The following is a 19363-nucleotide window of genomic DNA, read 5'->3' on the forward strand; positions in this document are numbered from 1 at the left end:
TTCTTCTTCTTCTTCTTCTTCTTCTTCTTCTTCTTCTTCTTCTTCTTCTTCTTCTTCCTCTTCCTCTTCCCCCTCTTCTTCTCTTTCTTCTTTTTCCTCCTCCTCCTCTTCCTTCTCCTCCTTCTCTCTCTTTCCTTTCTCTCTGCCCCTCTCCCTGCGTTGCAGTGGAGAGCTGCTTCCAAATAAACCTGCATTTACATACTTGAACTTGTCTTGTATCAGCTCACACTGCCAACTTTTAAGCATTTTTATCATTGCCAAGGCCTTCTAAAGGTCAGCGTACAGATGAATTCAGGACACTGAATTAGGGGACACTCAGGCTCCTGAGCCCCCTACCCTTTCTGAGGTCACCAGCAGCCACTTGCCTTCACACCCCAGATCCCAGCAAAACACTCCTGAACACCCTCGGCTGGCTCCTCTGTGTCTGCAGATAGGTCTCCTAAGCTGATTTGAGAGCTTCAGAAAAGAAAAAAATACGTGTATTTGGCTGTGCCACTAGGGGAATAAAGCCGGCTGACCCATGGGACCCATTCTGGGGTTTTCTTGGAACTGAACAAGGTCATCCGGAGTGGGCAAGGCAGGTCATCACGTCACCCTGGGGACTGCCTCCCGGAAACCATCTCTTTTCTGCCTCTCTCCCTGGACTCCAAAAAGAGCCCTGGAGGGTTCGAGAAACTCTGCTATCTTTAGGACCTGGAGGATCCGAGTGGGGGGTCACCCTCCCCGCCCCCAGCAAAGTCAGCATCCGGAACTACTCTAATGGGAACCAGCCGACAGAGCTCCGGGAGGGCTGCGGGCTGGGTGTAGGAATCCTGCAGACCTCAGTGGGACCTCAGAGGCGTGCGCCCAGCTGAGGACGTAGGGGGTGGGGTGGTGATGGATAGAGGAGGGGCGAACCTGACCTCAGGTCTTGCCTCCGATCCCCAAAGGCCGGGATCTAGCCCTCCCCTGCCGGGCTCGAGTAGAATTCGGGGTGTGCTCGTGATGTCCAATGGAGGGCGGACTCGGGCTCCCCCAGTACTCCAGATCCTTTGGCCCACCTTGTGCTCGCCTTGGGCTCTGGAGCCAGGAACAGCGGGAGTGTCAGGGAACAGGACCCGACCTTGGCGGCTGGGAGGGTCGCACGTGAAGAACGTGAGAGCGGTCCCCAGCTGGGGTCCCGGACAGCATCTGAGTTCTGTTCCCGGAGGACGTCTTGGGGTGAGGGTTGGCGCGAGGCCCGAGAAGTGGGAGGGGACAGGTTGGGGGGTGGTCTCTGAGGAGGAGCCAGGCTGGCCTGCATTGTTCAGCGCTCGCCTTCCCGGGTTCTTCTGCCCGCTTCAGACCCCGTGGGCGCACCCCATGGTGGAGGCGCCTCCCTGTGCCCCGAGACGGTTTTGAGTAGGGGAGGTCTCACCTGGGGCTCTGCATCGGGGCTGAGGGAGTGGAGGACATCGGTGGTGAGTCGGTCCCTGTCCCCCGAGGCGCTGCGAGCCTCTTCAGGAGCGGGGGCGCCCGGGTCCCCCGCGATGGCCGCTGCCCGGCCGGGCCCCACCAGGACCACCAGCGGACGCTGGAGCACCGCTCTCTAGCCGGGCGCAGCCCCTTCTTACCCCGGCCCGGAGATGGGGAGCAGCGGGTCGGCGCTGAGGGTCTGTGCGGACCACCGCGGGGGCATCAACTGGCTGAGCCTGAGCCCGGACGGGCAGCGCCTGCTGACGGGCAGCGAGGACGGCACGGCTCGCCTCTGGAGCACCGCGGACGGCCGGTGCTGCGCGCTCCTGCAAGGTAGACCGGCGCGCGTGCCCGCGACCCTTTCTCCACGCTCACCTGTCCCGCCCTGGGGGACCGCACTCTCCCGGGCTCCTCATCCAACCCTTGAACTCTTGGAGGGAAGCCGTGGGAGTCCGAGAGTGGGCGACCAAGGCGCTTGCACCCCAGTGCAAGATCGTTTTGTCAGCCGGTTCCACGCAATCCTTACACGGAACCGGGGTCACCTTGTTAGGGACTTGCCCAGGACTGAAGGGCACCCTTGAGATTTGAAATTACCCCCTCACGCTTCCCCCAGTCCCTCCTTTTTAACCTTATCTCAGGTAGGGCCAAAAGAAAGGGGATCGATTCAGACTTCTGTGGGGTCAAATTTATCTTGCGTATTTGAAATGAAACGGGGACTATCACGCACGGAAATGTATAACGTGTCTTACGTAGCCACCTATTGGTTCGTATTCTGTTTAAATTCTGGGTGCTTCTCCACCTTGCCCCCTGCGGTCCCCCAGGCTGGCTGTTGGCCTCTGCAGTAGCACATGCAGACCTGAGGAGGCACACCAAGCTTTTTTTTTTTTTTTGCACAAGGTGCAGCTCTTTATTTCCAGCTTTTCCACCACGGTCAGCAAATGCTGGGTGGCCTGGCCCAAGCAAGGCAGCAAGGCAGAGCGTTAGCCTCCAAACGGCATCATTCCTATGCTGTCAGTTTTAAGCGAAAACAGTATAAGGTAGCTAGTTCATGGCGCCAAAGGGAGGACAGGTACTTGGGAGCTGTTGTGAAGATGGGGAATTGGCTACATCCCTCTCCACACACAGCCAGCACCCACTCACAGGCCCCACAGAGGAGGAGGGCTGTTAGCTTAAGTAAAACAGGCATTGCTTCCCAAAGAAAGGACTGTCTGGGGTTGTTAGGAGTGCAGGTTCCTAGGCCTGATTCCAAAGATTTCCCAGAGGAGAACCTTGGAACTGGCTTTTGGTTTGATTTTGGTTTCTTGAGACGGAGTTGCATGTCACCCTCTGGTCTCAAACTCAGTCTTAGTTGGGCTCACTGTTGCTGCAATGAAACATCACAGTCAAAAGCAAGTTGGGGAGGAAAGGAATTATTTGGCTTAAACTTCCCCAGTACGGTTCATCATTGAAGGAGGGCAGGACAGGAGCTCAAACAGCAGGAACCTGGAGCAGGAGCTGAAGCAGAGGCCTTGGAGGGTGCTGCTTACTGGCCTGTTCTTCATGGCTTGCTCAGCCTGCTTTCTTATGGAACCCAGGACCACCCGCCCAGGCATGGCCCCACCCACAATGGGCTGGGCCCTCCCCCATCAATCACCAACTAAGAAAATGTCCTCCAGGCTTGCCTTATGGATGGATTTTCTCAACTGAGGTGCCTCCTCTCAGGTGATTTCAGCTTGTGTCGAGTTGGCATAAAACTATCCAGCACACTCACCTTGTACCTTTGAATCGATCCTCCTGCCCTTCCCCAACCCCCCCCCCCCCCCCCCCCCCCCCCCCCACGCCCTCCCCAGCCGCCTCCTGAATACCTGAGATTAGAGATGCTACGCCATGCCAAGCTTGCCTGGAGTTTTCAGTTGATGTTCACCGGGCTTTCCGTGGCTGCAGGGCACAGCCAGCCTGCGGAGACTTTATGCCCATGACTCCAGTGGTACCCCTGTTTGTCAAAGAGGGATGCCTGACCTAGCCTAGTGGAGAGCCAGCCCACTGAAAGGGAAACTGTTGGAGATTCCCTGCTCAGCCTGTTCTTGCCAGGGTTGAGTCTAGGGCTTCTCTGTGTAGCCTTGATTGTCCTGGACTCACTTTGTAGACCAGGCTGGACAGTGATTTGCTTGCCTCTGCCTCCCCAAATTCTGGGATTAAAGGCGTGCGTGCGCCACCAGGGTTGAGTCTTACTAAAGCCTGGTATTTCAAAAGTGCAAGGGACCCAGCGTGGTGGAGAACTCTTTTAATCCAAGCCCTCTACTCCTAGCCCTCAGGAGGCATGTAGATCTGGTCTACAAAGCAAGTTCCAGGACAACCAGGGCGACACAGAGAAACCCTGACTCAAAAAACAAACAAAACAAGCCAGGCATTGGTGGCGCATGCTCTTAATCCCCGAGCTGGAGAGGCAGAGGCGAGCAGAGCTTGTTGAGGCCAGCCTGGTTTACAAAGCAAGTCCAGGACAGCCAAGGCTCCACAGAGCAACTCTGTCTCGGAAAACAAACAAACCTGCAAGAATAAAGGGGACAAAGATTGTCTTTTTTTTTTCTATTGTTAAAATCCTGATTATGGGCCAGGTTCAGTGGTGCACGCCGGTAAGCCCAGCACTCGGGGAGGCGGGGCAGAGGGGCAGGCAGATCTCTGAGCTCAAAGCCAGACTGTTCTACAAAGCAAGCCTAGAACAGCCAGTCTAAGGCTATTACACAGAGAAACCCCTTCTCGAAAAACAAAACAAAACCTGTTGATGACTGAACTTGTTAACATGACTGCTTAGCTTCTGTTTCACCTTCCCCCCTTCCGGAAAAAATAGTCAGACAGCTCCCCACCCGCCCACCTTTTGCAAGTGTATTGAGGCCAGAGGTTAGCCCTGGGTGTTGTTCCTCAGGAACTGCCTACTTTTTTTGGTGGTGATGGGGTAGTCTTTCATTGACTGGGAACCTGCCAAGTAGGCTGGGCTAACAGGAAATCTGCCTGTTTCTACCTTCCTAGCTCCAGGATGACGATCACATATAACCATGTCTGGGGATCAAAGTCTGGTCCTCAATGTTTATGCAGCAAGCCCTGGGCTGTCTTCAGACCCTTCCCCTTTTTTGTTTGTTTTGGTTTTTTGTTTTTGTTTTTTTTGAGACAGGGTTTCCCTGTTTAACAACCCGGCTGTTTAACAACTCGCTTTGTAGACCAGGTTGCATCCCCCCCCCCCCCCCCTTTTATTAGCTTTTTGAGACACTGTCTCTCCACCCTCCCATGTCCCGAGAGACAGGGTTTCGGTGTAGCCCTGGCCATTCTGAAAATTGCTCTGAAGACCAGGCTAGCCCTTGAACTTGGAGATCCCAGGTGCTGGGATTAATGGCATGCATCACCACTGATGCTGAGAAACTGTCTCCTTGTTTAGTCCTGGCTGGCCTGGAACTGTGTAGACCAGGCAGGCTTTGAACTTGTGGTAGTCTTCATTTTCCTTCCTCCAGCTACTAGGATTACAGATATGTGCCACCACACCTAATTAATAACGATATCTTAATGCTTCTTTCACACCTTAATTTTAAGATGTATATCTGTATACTTTATTATGTGGTTAAATTTCATAGACTAGTATCAATACCGGTTTTTTTAATTAAAATTTTTTACTTTATGTATATGGGTGTTGCCTTCATTTATATCTGTGCACTAAGTGTGTGCCTGGTGCCCACGAAGGCCAGAAGAGGGCGCCAAATACTCTGGAAATAGACTTACAAATAGTGAGCTGCCGTGTGGGTGCTGGGAATTGAATCCAGGTCCTCTGGAAAAATATCTAGTGTTGTTAGCTGCCGAGCCATCTCCCTCCTCGAGCCATCTCCACAAGCCCCGCTGAGAGCAGTTTATGAACCAGAAATGGACAAAGGCAGCCTTAAATACCGATACATAGCGTCTTGTGTTTTCCGGATGCTGTCTGGAGGCGAGGACATAGCCTCAGCATCTGGGTTTGCCCAACGTTTGCAAGGCTGGTCCATAGCAGCCCACTGCTGTGGCTACTGCTTTTCCTCAGGGTCCTGCTACGGAAAGTTGTGCTCAGGCCCCATGGCCAACCAGAGGCAGCCTTCATCCCTGTGTACTGCCTGTGAACGCAGGAATCCTTCTGGTCCTGTGGAGGGTTAACCCCTTGTGTAGCCTTAGGCTTGCAAAGGCCTTGTAATTAAAACCTTCGGGCTTTAATTGGGCCGTCCTTGATTTCTTGGGCAGAGTGGTTGGGGTGGGCGACTGGCATGTGTTTGGGCTTCCTTTTCAGTTCTCAGCAGCAGAGTCTGTCGGGACTGGAGGCTTTTCTGAGCATTTTACAGAGATTGGGGAAGTTTGGGCCTGAGGACTGGGGTGGAGACAAAAGAAAGAGGGTTGTCTCTGGGTGAATTGCTGGGCTGGCCAGTACAGAGCAGCAAAAATGGGGTGTGGAATGCTCAGGCTTCCCCGCTGTGAACAGACACAGTTAGAGGTGGGATGGCTTTCAGATGCAATGGGTGAACTCTGGTGAAAAAAGCTGGATTGGCACTTATTTGGGGAAAGAGAATTGCTAGGATGGTGATGGTCTCTAGCCTCCCTCTTTCCCCTCTGAGGAGTATCCTTGATGACACTTCCCTAGATCCTGACCAGAGAAAACCTCCTGAGAAGTCAGTGTTGTCCTGTTTGGTTCCCAATTGAATGGGGAACTTGGCCTGAAGGTTCTAGCCCACTGTGGAGGCTCCACATCCTTCTCTGGCCTTAGCGTGCTCTGTGAGCCACGGTTGGAAGTTCTGGACAGGGCTCAAGCAAAGTGCTAATGGAAAAGAGGCATATGGGCAGGGGCCGAATGAGGTGGTGGTGTAGCTGGGTTGTTGTTGGGTTTTGTTGTTTTATTTTCTTGCAAGCTAACAACTCATAAGCATTTAAATTTTATTTTTATTTTTTATTTCATGTGTAGGAGTGTGTAGGAGTGTATGTCTATGTACCACATGTGTGCCTGATGCCAGAAGAGGGCTCACGTTACAGCTGGTTATGAGCTGCCACATGGGTGCTGAGAATTGAACTCAGGTCTTCCAGAAGAGCAGCCAGTGCTCTTAAGCTCTGAGGGCGCAGAGGAGTTCCAGGAGGGCTGTCCCACACAGGGAAAGCAATAGCTACTCAAGAAGGAAAATGTCCTGTTTTAGTCACAGCAATAGGCATCTCTAGCGTTTTGGAGGCCACTGTTGGGTGAATGGTAGGCTCCCTGATGCATGTTCTGAAGGCTGAGGGGAGAGGTGGCAGAGTCATAGGAGAGGCTGTGGGGAGGGCCATGCCTGGGCTGGTGCCGAAGGACTAGGCCATGTCTTATATGGCTGATGGTGGGTAGCTGGGAGCAGATGGGTCCGATTCCCACACACAAATCCAGAGAGCTCTCATGCAACTCTGTTCCGAGTGACTGCGTCCAGGTGCCTTTGGCAATGTCTGCTCTGGCACATCTGGGTCTGTGCCAGTCAGGGTCCTGGCTTCCTTGACCTAGGGTAATTCACGAGCATCTTAAAAAGCGGACAGGGTATAAACACAAAGGGGAGCCGCTGGGTCATTGCTTCTCCTTGGGGAGATGCAGTCACATCAGCCTAGAGAAGGCGCCTCTGGGGCAAGGGGACCTGTACCGGCGGGCTGCAACCAGTCTCAGGCCGCCCTCTGTCAGAGCCCAGGCTAACATTCTGGCCTAAAGTCTCCCATTGTGTGAACCCGATTGGAAGTGAGAAGACCACGGGCCGTGCAGCAAGTGTGTCCCTCTCTACAAGTTACAATGCTCGCACCTCCAAGGCCCGGTGAGGAAGTGACAGGGAATAGAGGCCCTGTTCCATGCTGTGTCGGAGGCTTGCTGCATTTGGGGTCCCCTGTGGGTCCTAGGCCACGTCTCCTATGTGCAGAGGGAGCAGCACGTCTGGGCAAGCCCTCAGTGCCCAGGGAGGCGAGCAGGGCCGCTGCCTCAGCAGGCGCCTCAGGGCTGCTCTTCAGAGTGCAATAGCTGCATCTTATCTGCATTCTTTATCCCTTCAAAAATATTTACTTTCAGCTTGGCGTTTTTGCTTATTTTGCACAATTCCAACAGCTGAAAGCTGAGGTCCCTGGAGGTGATAGGCCTAGCACTGGCAGACACAGCTCCTCCCACCCTCTGTGGTGACCCCACCAGCCCTGGCTCTGGCCCAGCTGTCTGATTACAGTATACCAGGGTGGGGTCGGGGTTTGGGGGGGATGTGGACAAGGGGACAGGCACAGCAGAGTCCAGGCTCTCTGCTGGCAGGCCCTGACCCATGACCCAAGGAGGGTATGCTTGCTGATTGGGGAGAGAGCTATAGGAGACTGGAGAGGGGCTTGCCTTTAGCAGTCCTGAGCTCTGTGGGACCCTCACTTGGCTCAGTGCCTGATTGCAGAGGGCAGAGGGCAGGGGCTGCCAGGTCAGTCTGGCTTGCAGCCATATATGAGGGTGTTTTACATTGAAATCCAGCGCTTCCGTTTATTGCCTCTTTCCTTCGTGATCTGTGTGTTCAGTCCCCCCAACCCCAACGTGCCACACAGCTTCCCACACCTCAGGTCTGCAGCTGCCAGGCTGTGTCCACAGCCCCACCGAATCGGGGTGCTGTTGCTCAATAGCTACATGTGGCTCTCAAGTCCTTTTTCGTGGTTCAATTTATGGCTGCTTCCTGCACTTGACCCATTGTGTCGATGGGCTGTGAGCAGCTGGGCGCTGCTGGAGCAGTCCGCTCTGGGCCCCAGCCAGCCCTCGCTCAGGGTCCTTAGGGGCCATGGTGTCGACGCCCATCCAGGGTTATTAGGGGCCGTGGAGGTAATTCCCATACCAAGTCATTAGGGGGTCTTGGAGTCATGCCCACAACAGTGCCTGGTAGGCTTGGCACACCTTGGTTGCCTTTCTTGAGGTACCTCAGCCCCCATGAGGCATTGGGGCGGGTGAGGCAGATTGGTCTCAGGGAAAGTTTGTTGACAGCTTTAAAAAATATTTATAAACTCTGGCAAAAATCTGGGCTATGTTTTGCCAAACAGATTTGCCCTCAACTTTTTCATCAACTTGTGTATTCGGGGAAACACAATCTGCCATTTCTTAAGGGTTTACTTAATTCTTGCATTGTTTTCAGAGCAGCCTGGCATGTGTTCTCCAGGAAGAATGTAAGCTTTTCTTTATTCAAATTCTGTTTCTTAGAACCCAGGAAGCCAAGTTCTTCCAAGCTAAGCTTAACCCAGGACCTAAAATAAAAGTTAATCAGCTTGATCCTGCCTGGGAGATGTCTAAAATTCCTGTTTGTCTGACTCCAGCCACGAAATGGAAATTCTCAAATAAGATTAAAGGCCTGGGTGTGGCGGCACATGCTTTTAATCCCAACGGTGGGCCTGGGACGTAAGAGCAGGAGAATCAAGAGTTCAAGGCCATCTTGAGCTACAAAATCATGCAACTAGGATCCTCTTAACCCCCAGGATCCTAGTTGTAGATGACCAGCTCTTTAGCTCTCTCTAGGAAGACGCTCAGCGGCTAAGAGTGCTTGCTGCTCCCGCACGAGGAACAGAGTTCCAGTCCCTAGAGCCCTCATAAAAAGTGCTGTAACCCCAGTGCTTCGGAGAGCAGAGACAGGAGGACCACTGGGACTTGCTCATCCTCAGCCTAGTTCCGGGTTCAGAAGAAATTCTCAAGGGGACACAGAAAGTGGTAGATCAGACCTGACGTTCTCGCCACGTGTCCACTTGCACACGTACACACACACACACATAGGCTGGAAGCTGAGGCAGGATTGTGAGTTCAAGCCCAGCCTGGGCTACAAATTAAGATTTCCCCCGCCTGTATAATAGAGGGAGGGCTGGTCTCTTCCAGACTTTCCTCCGATGCTCTCTCTCCTTGATCTGCTTGCAGACACAGGAAAACAAGAGCCGGGACCTGGTCAGCTCACACTTCCTCTCCTTGTAGGACATGAGAGCTACGTGACCTTCTGCCAGCTGGAGGATGAAGCTGCCTTCACCTGCAGTGCTGACTGCACCATCCGGAGGTGGGACGTTAGGACCGGGCAGTGTCTGCAGGTGTACCGAGGGCACACGTCCATCGTGAACAGGTCAGCCAGGCGCGGCAGCGGGAGTCAGGAAGGCCGATTCGAGCAGTGTGGCTGGGTGCTTGTGGTAGCAGCGTGTTGGACCTGGGAGTCACAGGAAAATTGATGCCTAGCGTAGGGACCCTGGAAGTCATGTTGATACCAGGGGGGAACTGTGGGTGCCGCATGGGCCTCCAGACAGGCAGATTAGTCTCCCAAGCTAACCACAGTTCTACAGGCCACAGCAGATGGTTGGTGGACAGTCTGAAGGTGTCCGTAGGAGGTGGTAGAGCCAGAAGAACTCAGCTCTCAGTTCAAACTGGCCTCTTCCCAGGAAGATATCTGCCATTGGCCAAGTTTGATAGCTTGTGTCTGTTGTCCCAGCCCTGGGGAAGCTGAGGTAGGGTGATCCCTGGCTTCAGGGCCAGCTTGGGCTACAGGGTGAGCTCCAGATAAGCTCGGCCAAGAGTGAGACCCTGCTCAGAATTCCCCCTTTCCCAGTCCACAAAAACTGTCATTGAAGGAAACTGAGGCATCAGTCTGGAGCCAGCCTAGGTGGGTGAGTCATGCCTTTAGACCATCAGTGTGTGCTCAGGCTGCTGACCAGGGAACCCTCTTTAAACAAGGCAGAAACGAGGTTTGGTATCCATGCCCACACACAGGTAATATACATAACCCGCACACAAAGGCACAGCACATGGACATACCTAGACATACAACATACATGAAACATGCACATGTATGAACAAGAACATTCCTATAAACATACACATACACAATGCATACATAACTGAGATGCATTTAAAAGAACATATACATGGGACTGTCCACATACATGTGCAATCTGTACCCATCGACATGCACAGATAGGACATATACCAACACACGTGTACAGACGCTGTTTTCCATTAGTAGCAGCAGTTCCAAATCCACAATACCTAGGACACACTTCAATGATGTGTTCCCAAATGGATGAGAGCTCAGAACGCAGGTCTCTTCAGATCCGGGGGCTACATGTGAGCTTCAGGCATCCTTCGGTAGCCTAGCATCCCTGCTGTACATTGTGTTACGTCCATACAGGGCCCCCTTAACCCCTGTGTTAGTTTCTTTTCTCAATTCCTTGATCCTCCCCACCCCCCACCCCTCCCCAAAAAAAGAAGCAGCGTAAGGAAGAAAGGAAGCCAGGTAAGAGGGCACAGTCTAGCATGGCGGGAAGGCTTGGTGCAGGAGCACGAGGCCGCTGGCAGCATCATGTCCACAGCCAGGCAGCAGAGGGAAACATGCTGGGGCTCAGCCGCCTTTGCATTCAGCCAGGACCACAGTCCATGGCATGCTGGGGCTTCCCACTGCAGTTATTAACCCAACTAGACACACTCAGATGTGCTAGGGGCTCGTTTCCATGGCGATCCCAAATCTCATCACCTCGACAGATTAACCATTGCAAACCCCGGTGCCCCAAGAGCACCCTGTCCCCCAGAACATCATGGATTCTTGTCAAGGGGGTTCTGAGAAACTAGACCAGGCTGGCCTCAGGCTCAGAGACCCTCCTGCCTCTGCCTCTCGAGTGCAGGGACTGTAGGTGTGGGTCATACCTGGTGAATGGAGACTTCTTGACAAGGCTGTATAAACACGCCCTTGGAAGTTCTCTGCAAAGTTCTCTAAAGACAAGCATGTTTTTCTGGGGAGGTTGTAGCATTTGGCATTGTGAGAGCGAACTCCTCACGTAAGCCCTGTGCTGCACTATTGCCCCTTCTGATACCTACCCAGAATTCCCTGAGGCCCTTCCCTGCACCTGCTGGTTTGGTCTGTGCCCTGGAGCTGTTGTGTTCTTGTTCCTGCTGTGGGCTTTGCTGGGGAATTTAACAGCCTGCCTTGGTGCCTCCCTCAGTCACCCCTGAGCACACTCTGGTGCCTGAGTGGCAGAAGGGCTCCTAAATTCTTGCACCCTCGAGGCAGGCCCTACCAGACTGTTTTATGTGTCTGGACTGTTCCCAAGGTAGCCAGATGGTCTCACACAGCCCTGCACCTTCTCTGTTGCTTTTGTTTTGCTTTGCTTTTTGAGGCAAGGTCTCACTCTGTGGCCTGGGCTTGCCTCAAACTCACCGTGTAACCCAGGTTGGCTTTGAACTCAAGGCAATCCTCCTGCCTCAGCTTCCTGAATGTTTCCCCCCCATTTTAAACAGAAAGCCTGTGTCCCCTCACTCCTTTCTCCCCTCTTCCTCCTAAGCATCTGGCTTGGATAAAGTGTTATATGGGTCCATACACCTGAGACATGGACCCGGCAAATGTCGGGGGTGGGGGACAGAGTGGCAGAGGATGGAAGTGAGCTGTTAGAGCTTGGGAAGTGGGTATGGAGCAGCTGCACTGCCAAGGCTAGCCTAAGGCTAGCCCATGAGTGTTCCAAGCCTGACCTCCTCCCCTCTTACCCCCAGGATCCTAGTTGCAGATGACCAGCTCTTTAGCAGTTCCTATGACCGGACGGCTCGTGTGTGGACCATGGACAAAGGGCAAGCGTCCCAGGAGTTCCGGGGCCACCGCAACTGCGTACTGACACTAGCCTACTCTGCTCCCAAGGACCTGCCCAGTGATCCCTGCTTGGAGGCAGCCATGGGCGGCGGCCTCCTAGTGACTGGCAGCACGGATGACACGGCCAAGGTGTGGCAGGTGGCCAGCGGCTGCTGCCACCAGACACTTCGGGGCCACACGGGAGCCGTGCTGTGCCTCGTTTTGGACGTCTCCAGCCACACAGCCTTCACGGGCAGCACTGATGCCACCGTCCGTGCCTGGGACATCCTGAGTGGGGAGCAGCTGCGGGTTTTCCGGGAACACCAGGGCTCCGTCATCTGTCTGGAGGTGAGACCTGTCCAGTGCTGCCCGACTGCATGTCCACCCTGTTGAAGGGTGGAGATGGAGGGAACTCAAGCCCGTAAATAGTATTAGGCCGTTGGTAGCCTCAGCTCAGAGTGTCAGTCTGTTCATAGCATCAGGACATCCATTCTCTCACATGCGGAGTGGGTAGGTTCTCAGGATCCAAACATCTTCCTTGTTTGCTTGCTTTGGGGGGTTGTTTGTTTGGGGCCTTTTTGTTTGGTTGGTTGTTTTTTGTTTTTTGTTTTTGTTTTTGTATTTTTTGTTTTTCAAGACAGGTTTCTCTGGGTAGTCCTTGCTGTCCTGGGACTTGCTCTGTAGATCTTTCATATTCACAGAGATCCACCTGCCTCTGTCTCCGGAGTGCTGGGGTTAAGGGTGTTGGTCACTATGCCTGGCCCCAGCCTACCCCCACATGCTTGCTAGGGAGAAAGTGTCCACCCTGCGCTTTGGGAAAGATACATTCAATCCTAGCAGTGCAGGCCCTGCCGGGAAAATGGACCCTAAGTTGGCTGAAGAGGAAGATTCATGGAAGTGTATCCAGATGGGGGAGGTAGTGTCACAGAAGCAGCCGGCCAGAGAGGGACTTTTCATAGGCTGACCTGAGCTGAGTGTGGTTGAAAATACCTGGGCTCTTAGTGTCTTGTCGGCCAGGAGGGAATTTGAAACCAGCTTGGGCTACATAGTGAGATCCTGTCTCAAAAAACAGGGCTGGGGAGGGGCCCAAGGGCTTGCTGTCCAAGCTAAGGACCTAAGTTCATCCCAGTACCAGGTAGAAAGGCTGGGTATGGTGGCACGTCTGTAAACCCAGCTCTGGAGAGGCAGGGACAGGCGAGTCCCTCTGTCTTGCTGCCCAGACAGGATAACCTAGTGAGCTACTTGCACGGATACAGGGATGCTAGGAACATGAGCTCACATGCTTATACACACAGACACACACACACAGACACACAGACACACACACACACACACACACACACACCAACAAGACTCCTCAAGGCCTGTCCTGTGTCTCTATTTCCTGAGCCTGAGCTTCTGTCTCTGATGCTGAGACCTTTTTCTTCCCCTGGAGACAGTACTTTCCAGCTTTTAGGAGTGCAAGGAGGGTCTGCGCACGCGGCCTCTGCTGCTGTATTTGAGGTAGTATATTGTTTGCTCTCCTATTCTTGAGCACCAGCTTTCTCACTGAACAGATGCTAATGATGGCAACAGCCTTCTAGGACTCTTGCCAGCTGTGAGTGTGGGAGTAACCTGACCGTCACCTGGAGCAAGACTCAGTGTGTCCCCACTTGCCAGGAGTACTGGGGGTCACCGCTGTGGGTGAAGTTAGGGGGTAGGCAGACAGAGGGTATCTGTTTATGTCTGGGCATTGAGCTTGCCGGCTGGTGACAAGGCTTCCCCAGTGTCCTCCGGAGGCTCTGCTCCCTCTCCTGAGTGTCACCAGCTGGGGACCAAGGCTTTCCTAGGGAGTCTGTGGGGGAGCAGCCAGACAGTGGAGATGCCCTGTCTGTGTGGCGGCTGTCTGCAGGGCTGTCTGGGGCCTGGGGGTCTCTGTCTGAGGGCGCTCTGCGTTCTGGGCCCAGGCGCACCAGAGGACAGAGGAGCCCACTGCAGTCCCGTGCTACAGTGGAAAGTGGGGACACCATCTGGGCTCAGCCCGACTTCCCCATTGAGACCTGCCAGCGTTTCCTACCTCGCAGAGAACAATTTGAGGGCTGCCGGGCCATCAAGGCCAATGGGCTGATCCTCCTCTTTTTCCTACAGCTCACAGATCGGCTCTTGTACTCGGGCAGTGCAGACAGGACTGTCAAGTGCTGGCTGGCTGACACCGGAGAGAGGGTGCGCACATTCCCGGCACACAGACACAGCGTGAGCGCCCTCAAGTACCATGCGGGCACCTGTAAGTGACTTGTCCTGGCACCGCCCACGCCACCCCAGGCCGCTCACCCTACCTTTCTTTCCTGGTTTGCCTCTCTCATGCCTGCATGCTTTGTGGTAACTGAGCCTGGCTAACTTCCCATGCCACCGGTGACCTAGGTGGCGCAGGCCCCTCTCCATGCACTTGCTCCCCAAGAGGGATGCACGGAAGGTTCAAGTAGGGGCTTGTAGCTTCCTTCTCACCTTTACAAGAATGTGGGAGACCTGGACGCTCAGGGTCCTGGGTCAAAAGCATGTCTCGAGGAGCCATTTTAAGAGTCTCTGCTGACTGAGTTAGCTGGTCGCACTCAAGGACGTGTTCCAATTCTCCAGGTGAGGCAGTAACATCTTAAATGCGACCAGGCTTGAGGGCCCATGGGTTTGACCTCACCTGGCCTTAGGTTTGACAACTGGTAGGAGATCTGGGCGCTAGTGGCTGAACCTCCTCCTCCTCCTCTTCAGCACACATCTTAAGTTGAAGCAACATGGTTCAAAGGTGGCTCATGGAGAACCAACAATTGTGTGGTGTTTGAGGCAGAAGAAAGAGCAAAGGGACATTTGTTTTTGTTTTTTCTTTTTAAGCGAGTAGGTCCCTTTGAGATCTGGAAACCCCACCTGAAGTTTTGACCCCTCTGTGCAGGAGAGGTAGCGTCCCAGTCTGAGGTGGGCCATGGCTGTAGAGATGGATCCTGGCTACTCTGGGTAGAATGGCTTTTTGGGTAGGGAGGAAGCCTTCTGTCTTCCAAGTCCCACATGGTCACACCCCTGGGCCTCCATCACCTTCTCCTCAGCTTCACTGATGGCTGTCCCCTTCCTGCCTAACAGAGATGTTAGACTGCCATAGGGCGGGGCCTACAAGGCTCTTTCCAGTGGAGAATGAACTTGACTTCAAGTGAAGGTGCTGAGGGAAGAAAGAATGGACATCTGAGCCCAGCACACCCTAGACAGCTGGCCTCACATGGGGAAGTTCTTTTCCCTTCCTCCCTTGTTCAAGCCTTATTAGCATGGGCATAGCTCTGCTTCCTGGCCAGGGACCACTCTCTTAACTGAGCACAGAAAGGTTAGCTCCCAGACACTGCCAGGTGGCCTTCTGTGCCCCTCTCTTTGGTGGCAACTGGAACAGCTGCGCTGAAGTCACTCATGGGCCCCTCCCACCAACACAGAGCTTGGTTCCTGGTCTTTGCCAACAAGGCTGCAGAATGGGCTTGGCTCCCAACTTTGCCTACTTGGGGTGGCCAGCAGCCCCATGGGATCTAGACCCTACTACTGAGTTTGGAGAGTGACAAGAAAGGGACTGAGGAAATCCAGCAAGAAAACTCCCTGCCCAGGTCCCTGTGCGCCCTTGACCTTTAAGCCAACGAGAAGTTTGTGCAGACAAAGGCAGACAAAGGAATGTGTGAGAAATAGATCAGAGGCCAGGGGCAGCCTAGAGATGCTGGCTTTAGCCAGCCCCACCGTGGCAACAAGGTGGCCTTGGGTCTCTCTGTTGTTACCATAAATACCCTGTCAAAAGGCAACGTGGGAGGAAAAGGTTTGTCTTCCAGTTCCAGGTTGCAGGGAGGTCCTAGCAGAAGCTTGAGTCAGCTGGTTACAGCACGCTCAGAGTCAAGAACGGAGAGAGGTGAGGACACCCACGCTGGTCACTAATGCTCAGCGTTCTTTCTTCACTCAAGCAGTTCAGGGCCAGGCTCATAAAGTGGTGATCCCAGCCCAGGAAACGGTGTTCCCACCTTCAGTCTTCCAGCCTCCATTAACAATCAGGAAATGCCTCAGGCTCCCCTGATCTACATAATTCTGCACTCAGACTCTCTTTGCAGGTGACTGTAGCATGTGTCAAGTTGACAGCTAAAACTGAGCCTGTGGGGTTGCTGGGAACCCAGGCGCACTCCCTCACCAGGGGTACTGAAGGGTATGGATGTACACTCGTGGCCATCCTTAGCTCCTAGCCGGACCTACAGTTTCTCCAACCTCAACCCCAGCCACTGCAGTAGCTCTCTGCTCACTAACAGGCCTCATGTGGTTTCTTTCTTTTTTTTTTTTTTTTTTTCTTTTTTCCTTCTCTGTCTCCCCATTACCTCCATGCTTCCTCACTGTCGGCCGTGTGACCTGCTGGCCTCCTGTTCAGGGTCAGGGTAGCTTCTGGGAAAGTTCGTGTGGGATCATGAGCCACTGACTCCTACAGGTGCTGCTCCAGGTGGCCCTCAGCACCAGCCTTACCAGCACAGATTACAGAGGGGTGACTGGCCTCCTCACTGCACCAGAAACCATGATGTGACACCCAGCCATCTGTCTTAACCAAATATTCCAGGGACTCTGGTGTCCTCAATGCCAGAACACCACTCAGCCAGGTTATGACAGGAAAACTCCCAAGGAGGGAGGCAGGTGGGTTGTGGGGTACAGGTGAGCTCTGGAGAGTCTGGGCTCTACTTCAAGGCCACAGCCTTTTCTGAGGAGGGCGGATGTTTTGTGGCTGGTGCTGTAGGTAGAGGTGATGGATGGGCAGGGTGGAAAGCTTGCAGGAGGTGGTGAATGCCCTAGAACCACAAGGCAGAGAGAGCTGCCTATGCCAATAGGGTATAAGATGGGTACCTGGCCCTCAGAGGTTCTTGAGGGACAGGCGGCCACTAAGAACACCACCAGCTGGCTTAAAGTCAAGGAAAGCATGGCAGTCAGACTATACCACACGGATGTCCTGGGGCCCTCAGTGACCTCCCCGACTCCAGAGGAATGAGAGCTTGAGTGTCTTCACAAGGCTTCCAGATGTTTTCCAACTGACCCTTAGGAGGCCACACCACTCTCCACCCTGTCCCATTCCTGGGGAAGTGGCAGAGTGGCAGCCAGGAAGGGCCTAGTATACTGCTGTGTGTCCACAGTGTTCACAGGCAGCGGAGACGCCTGCGCCCGGGCCTTTGACGCCCAGTCCGGAGTGCTGCAGAGGGTGTTCCGAGGCCACACCTTTATCATCAATTGCCTCCAGGTAGGAGCCTTCCTGCCCAGCTCCCCACTGCCCCCTGAGAAGCAAGGGCCCACCCCAGGGAGGTGACTCCAGGGGTCTGCTCATGGCCAACAGCTGTCCTGCCTGCCCACAGGTGCATGGCCAGGTGCTCTACACAGCATCTCATGACGGTGCTCTGCGCCTCTGGGACGTACGTGGCCTCCAGTCGGTGTCGCCTCTGCCCCGCAGGCCAGCAGCCAAGCGTAGCCTGTCTCGCCTCTTTAGCAACAAGGTGGCCTGTGCGGCCCCCACGCCCCTGCAGCCAGCCTGAGTACCTGGAGAGGAGACGGTGGAAACCTGAGGCCTCGCTCCTTTTATGTTCCTGGGCTTGCAGTGGCCTGTAACAGGGCGTGCACCTGCCCTCAGAACCTTTCCCACTGTGGAGGAAGGTGCCTCTTCCCTAAGGCCTTGCCACCTGGACAGTTATAGCCAAGGCAGGAACTTTAGCTCACCTGCCTCCAGCTCTGACGGCTGAAGCCTGTGCTTGCCAGGCACTCCCTGCTGAGAGAAAATAGGCCTTCCTATAAAAGCCATGGAGCCAGATTGTCATATTAGCCAGAAATGTGCCATGAGGACCCTCCTGAAGAACTCAGATACCCCTTGGTCAAAGTGCTCTAAGTGTATTCTTTGGTTTCCTTTTGGAGGCCTACTGGCCTCTTGTCACAGCTGTGGCCTCCAATACCTGGCCTGTGTCATTTCCCCTTCTGGTTGAGAACCAAGGTCGTTTATATAGCAGTGGCCTTAGGAGAGGACAGGGAGCAAGGAACCTGCTCTTCAGTCAGCCTGCTTGACAGGAGGCCCTTCTGCCTTGGAGTACCCGTCCATCTTTTGGAGATTAATCCAGGGTTCTCTCCTCTCAAGGTCTGGAGTTAAAAGCTAGGTAGGGCCATTTGGTCTTGTGCAGAAATGCCAGCAGTATGGCCAAGTGTGGTGGAGTCACTGCACATACGCTGGAGCCATTGGGGCTGAAGAGATGGCTCAGTGCTAAGAGCACATTCACTGTTCTTGCAGAGATCATTGTTGGATTCCTAGCACCAAGCTGAGCTGTCACAACACCTGTAACTCTAGTTCCAGGGAATCCAACCCCCTCTCCTGGCCTCCATGGGCACCTGAACATAGCCATACACGAGATACAATATAATTTAAATGTAAAAATGTATCTTTTTTCTATTGATATATTGATTGCTTGAGGCAGGGTTTCTCTGTGTAGACCAGGCTGGCCTTGTATTTACAGGTCTGCCTGCCCCTCCTTCTGGTGTGCATACCACTACTACTAACAAACAAACAACCCATGGTTATCTCCCCTAGAGAGAACTCTGCCAGGAGGGGTGGCCAGAAGGATGGGCGCCTCCCTCAGTGTGGAGCCTGGGATGGGTTGTTGTGTATGGTTCTGCAAAAACACCGGGATATTCTGCATTGACCCAGCACGACCACTGGGTTTCGACTTCTCTAGCATAGCCCGTGGTTTCTAGCATAGACATGGGGATGCCCCGCGCTCTTTCCCAGCACCTGCTTATGTGCAGACTTGTTGAATGCTGAGCCACAGGTCCCCTCTGGCCGAACCAGGACAGGGTGTGGTTAGTGGTAGAGTGCCTGCCTAGCCTAAGAAGAAAGCCGGTGGTGTATGTTCAGGCGGCCAGAGGGAAGAATGGGACTTTCTACCAGACACCTGGCCAGAACAGATAGGCACAGTAGTTTCACCAGGGTAAGACAATCTGACATGTGCAGTATCAATGACCCCAGGCCAAACCTGGGACATCACTACACGGCTTCAGGCTGACTTCATACCCTAAAACCATACTTCATGCCTGCCCTGGCCCTCCAACCTCTGGGTGTTTGGCCATCTCAAGGCAAGTTCCTGCCTGCTTTGTGGGGCTCTGTGAAAGGCCTTTCCCCTCCTTCCCAAACATACGCTCTTGGTGCACCCAGAGCCACTTCCCTTCAACCCATGAACCCCTCTCAGCTGTCTCTTCCCCCTACCCTGTCCATAACAGAATTTGTACCAGCTCTCCCTCACACCCCATCCCACCAGCTGCTCACTCTCCGGCTTCAGCTCTCCCCTGTGGCCTCCTGCTGACATGGC

At 53.9% G+C, this 19363-nt stretch overlaps 1 protein-coding gene across 1 annotated transcript; it reads left to right on the plus strand.

The window, feature by feature from the left end:
- The first annotated feature begins 1359 nt into the window (after positions 1 to 1359).
- Wdr86 (WD repeat domain 86) lies at positions 1360 to 18405 on the plus strand. The gene is made up of 6 exons (XM_055612820.1): positions 1360 to 1767; positions 9383 to 9524; positions 11933 to 12353; positions 14133 to 14268; positions 17159 to 17262; positions 17375 to 18405. Exons 1-6 carry the CDS (start codon positions 1605 to 1607, stop codon positions 17549 to 17551), a joined length of 1143 nt encoding a protein of 380 aa, XP_055468795.1. The 5' UTR covers positions 1360 to 1604; the 3' UTR covers positions 17552 to 18405.
- Positions 18406 to 19363: the final 958 nt, after the last annotated feature.

The sequence above is a fragment of the Psammomys obesus genome, unplaced genomic scaffold, assembly GCF_907164565.1.
Source record: "Psammomys obesus unplaced genomic scaffold, mPsaObe1.curated_primary_1811, whole genome shotgun sequence".
In the NCBI taxonomy this organism is placed as follows: domain Eukaryota; kingdom Metazoa; phylum Chordata; class Mammalia; order Rodentia; family Muridae; genus Psammomys; species Psammomys obesus.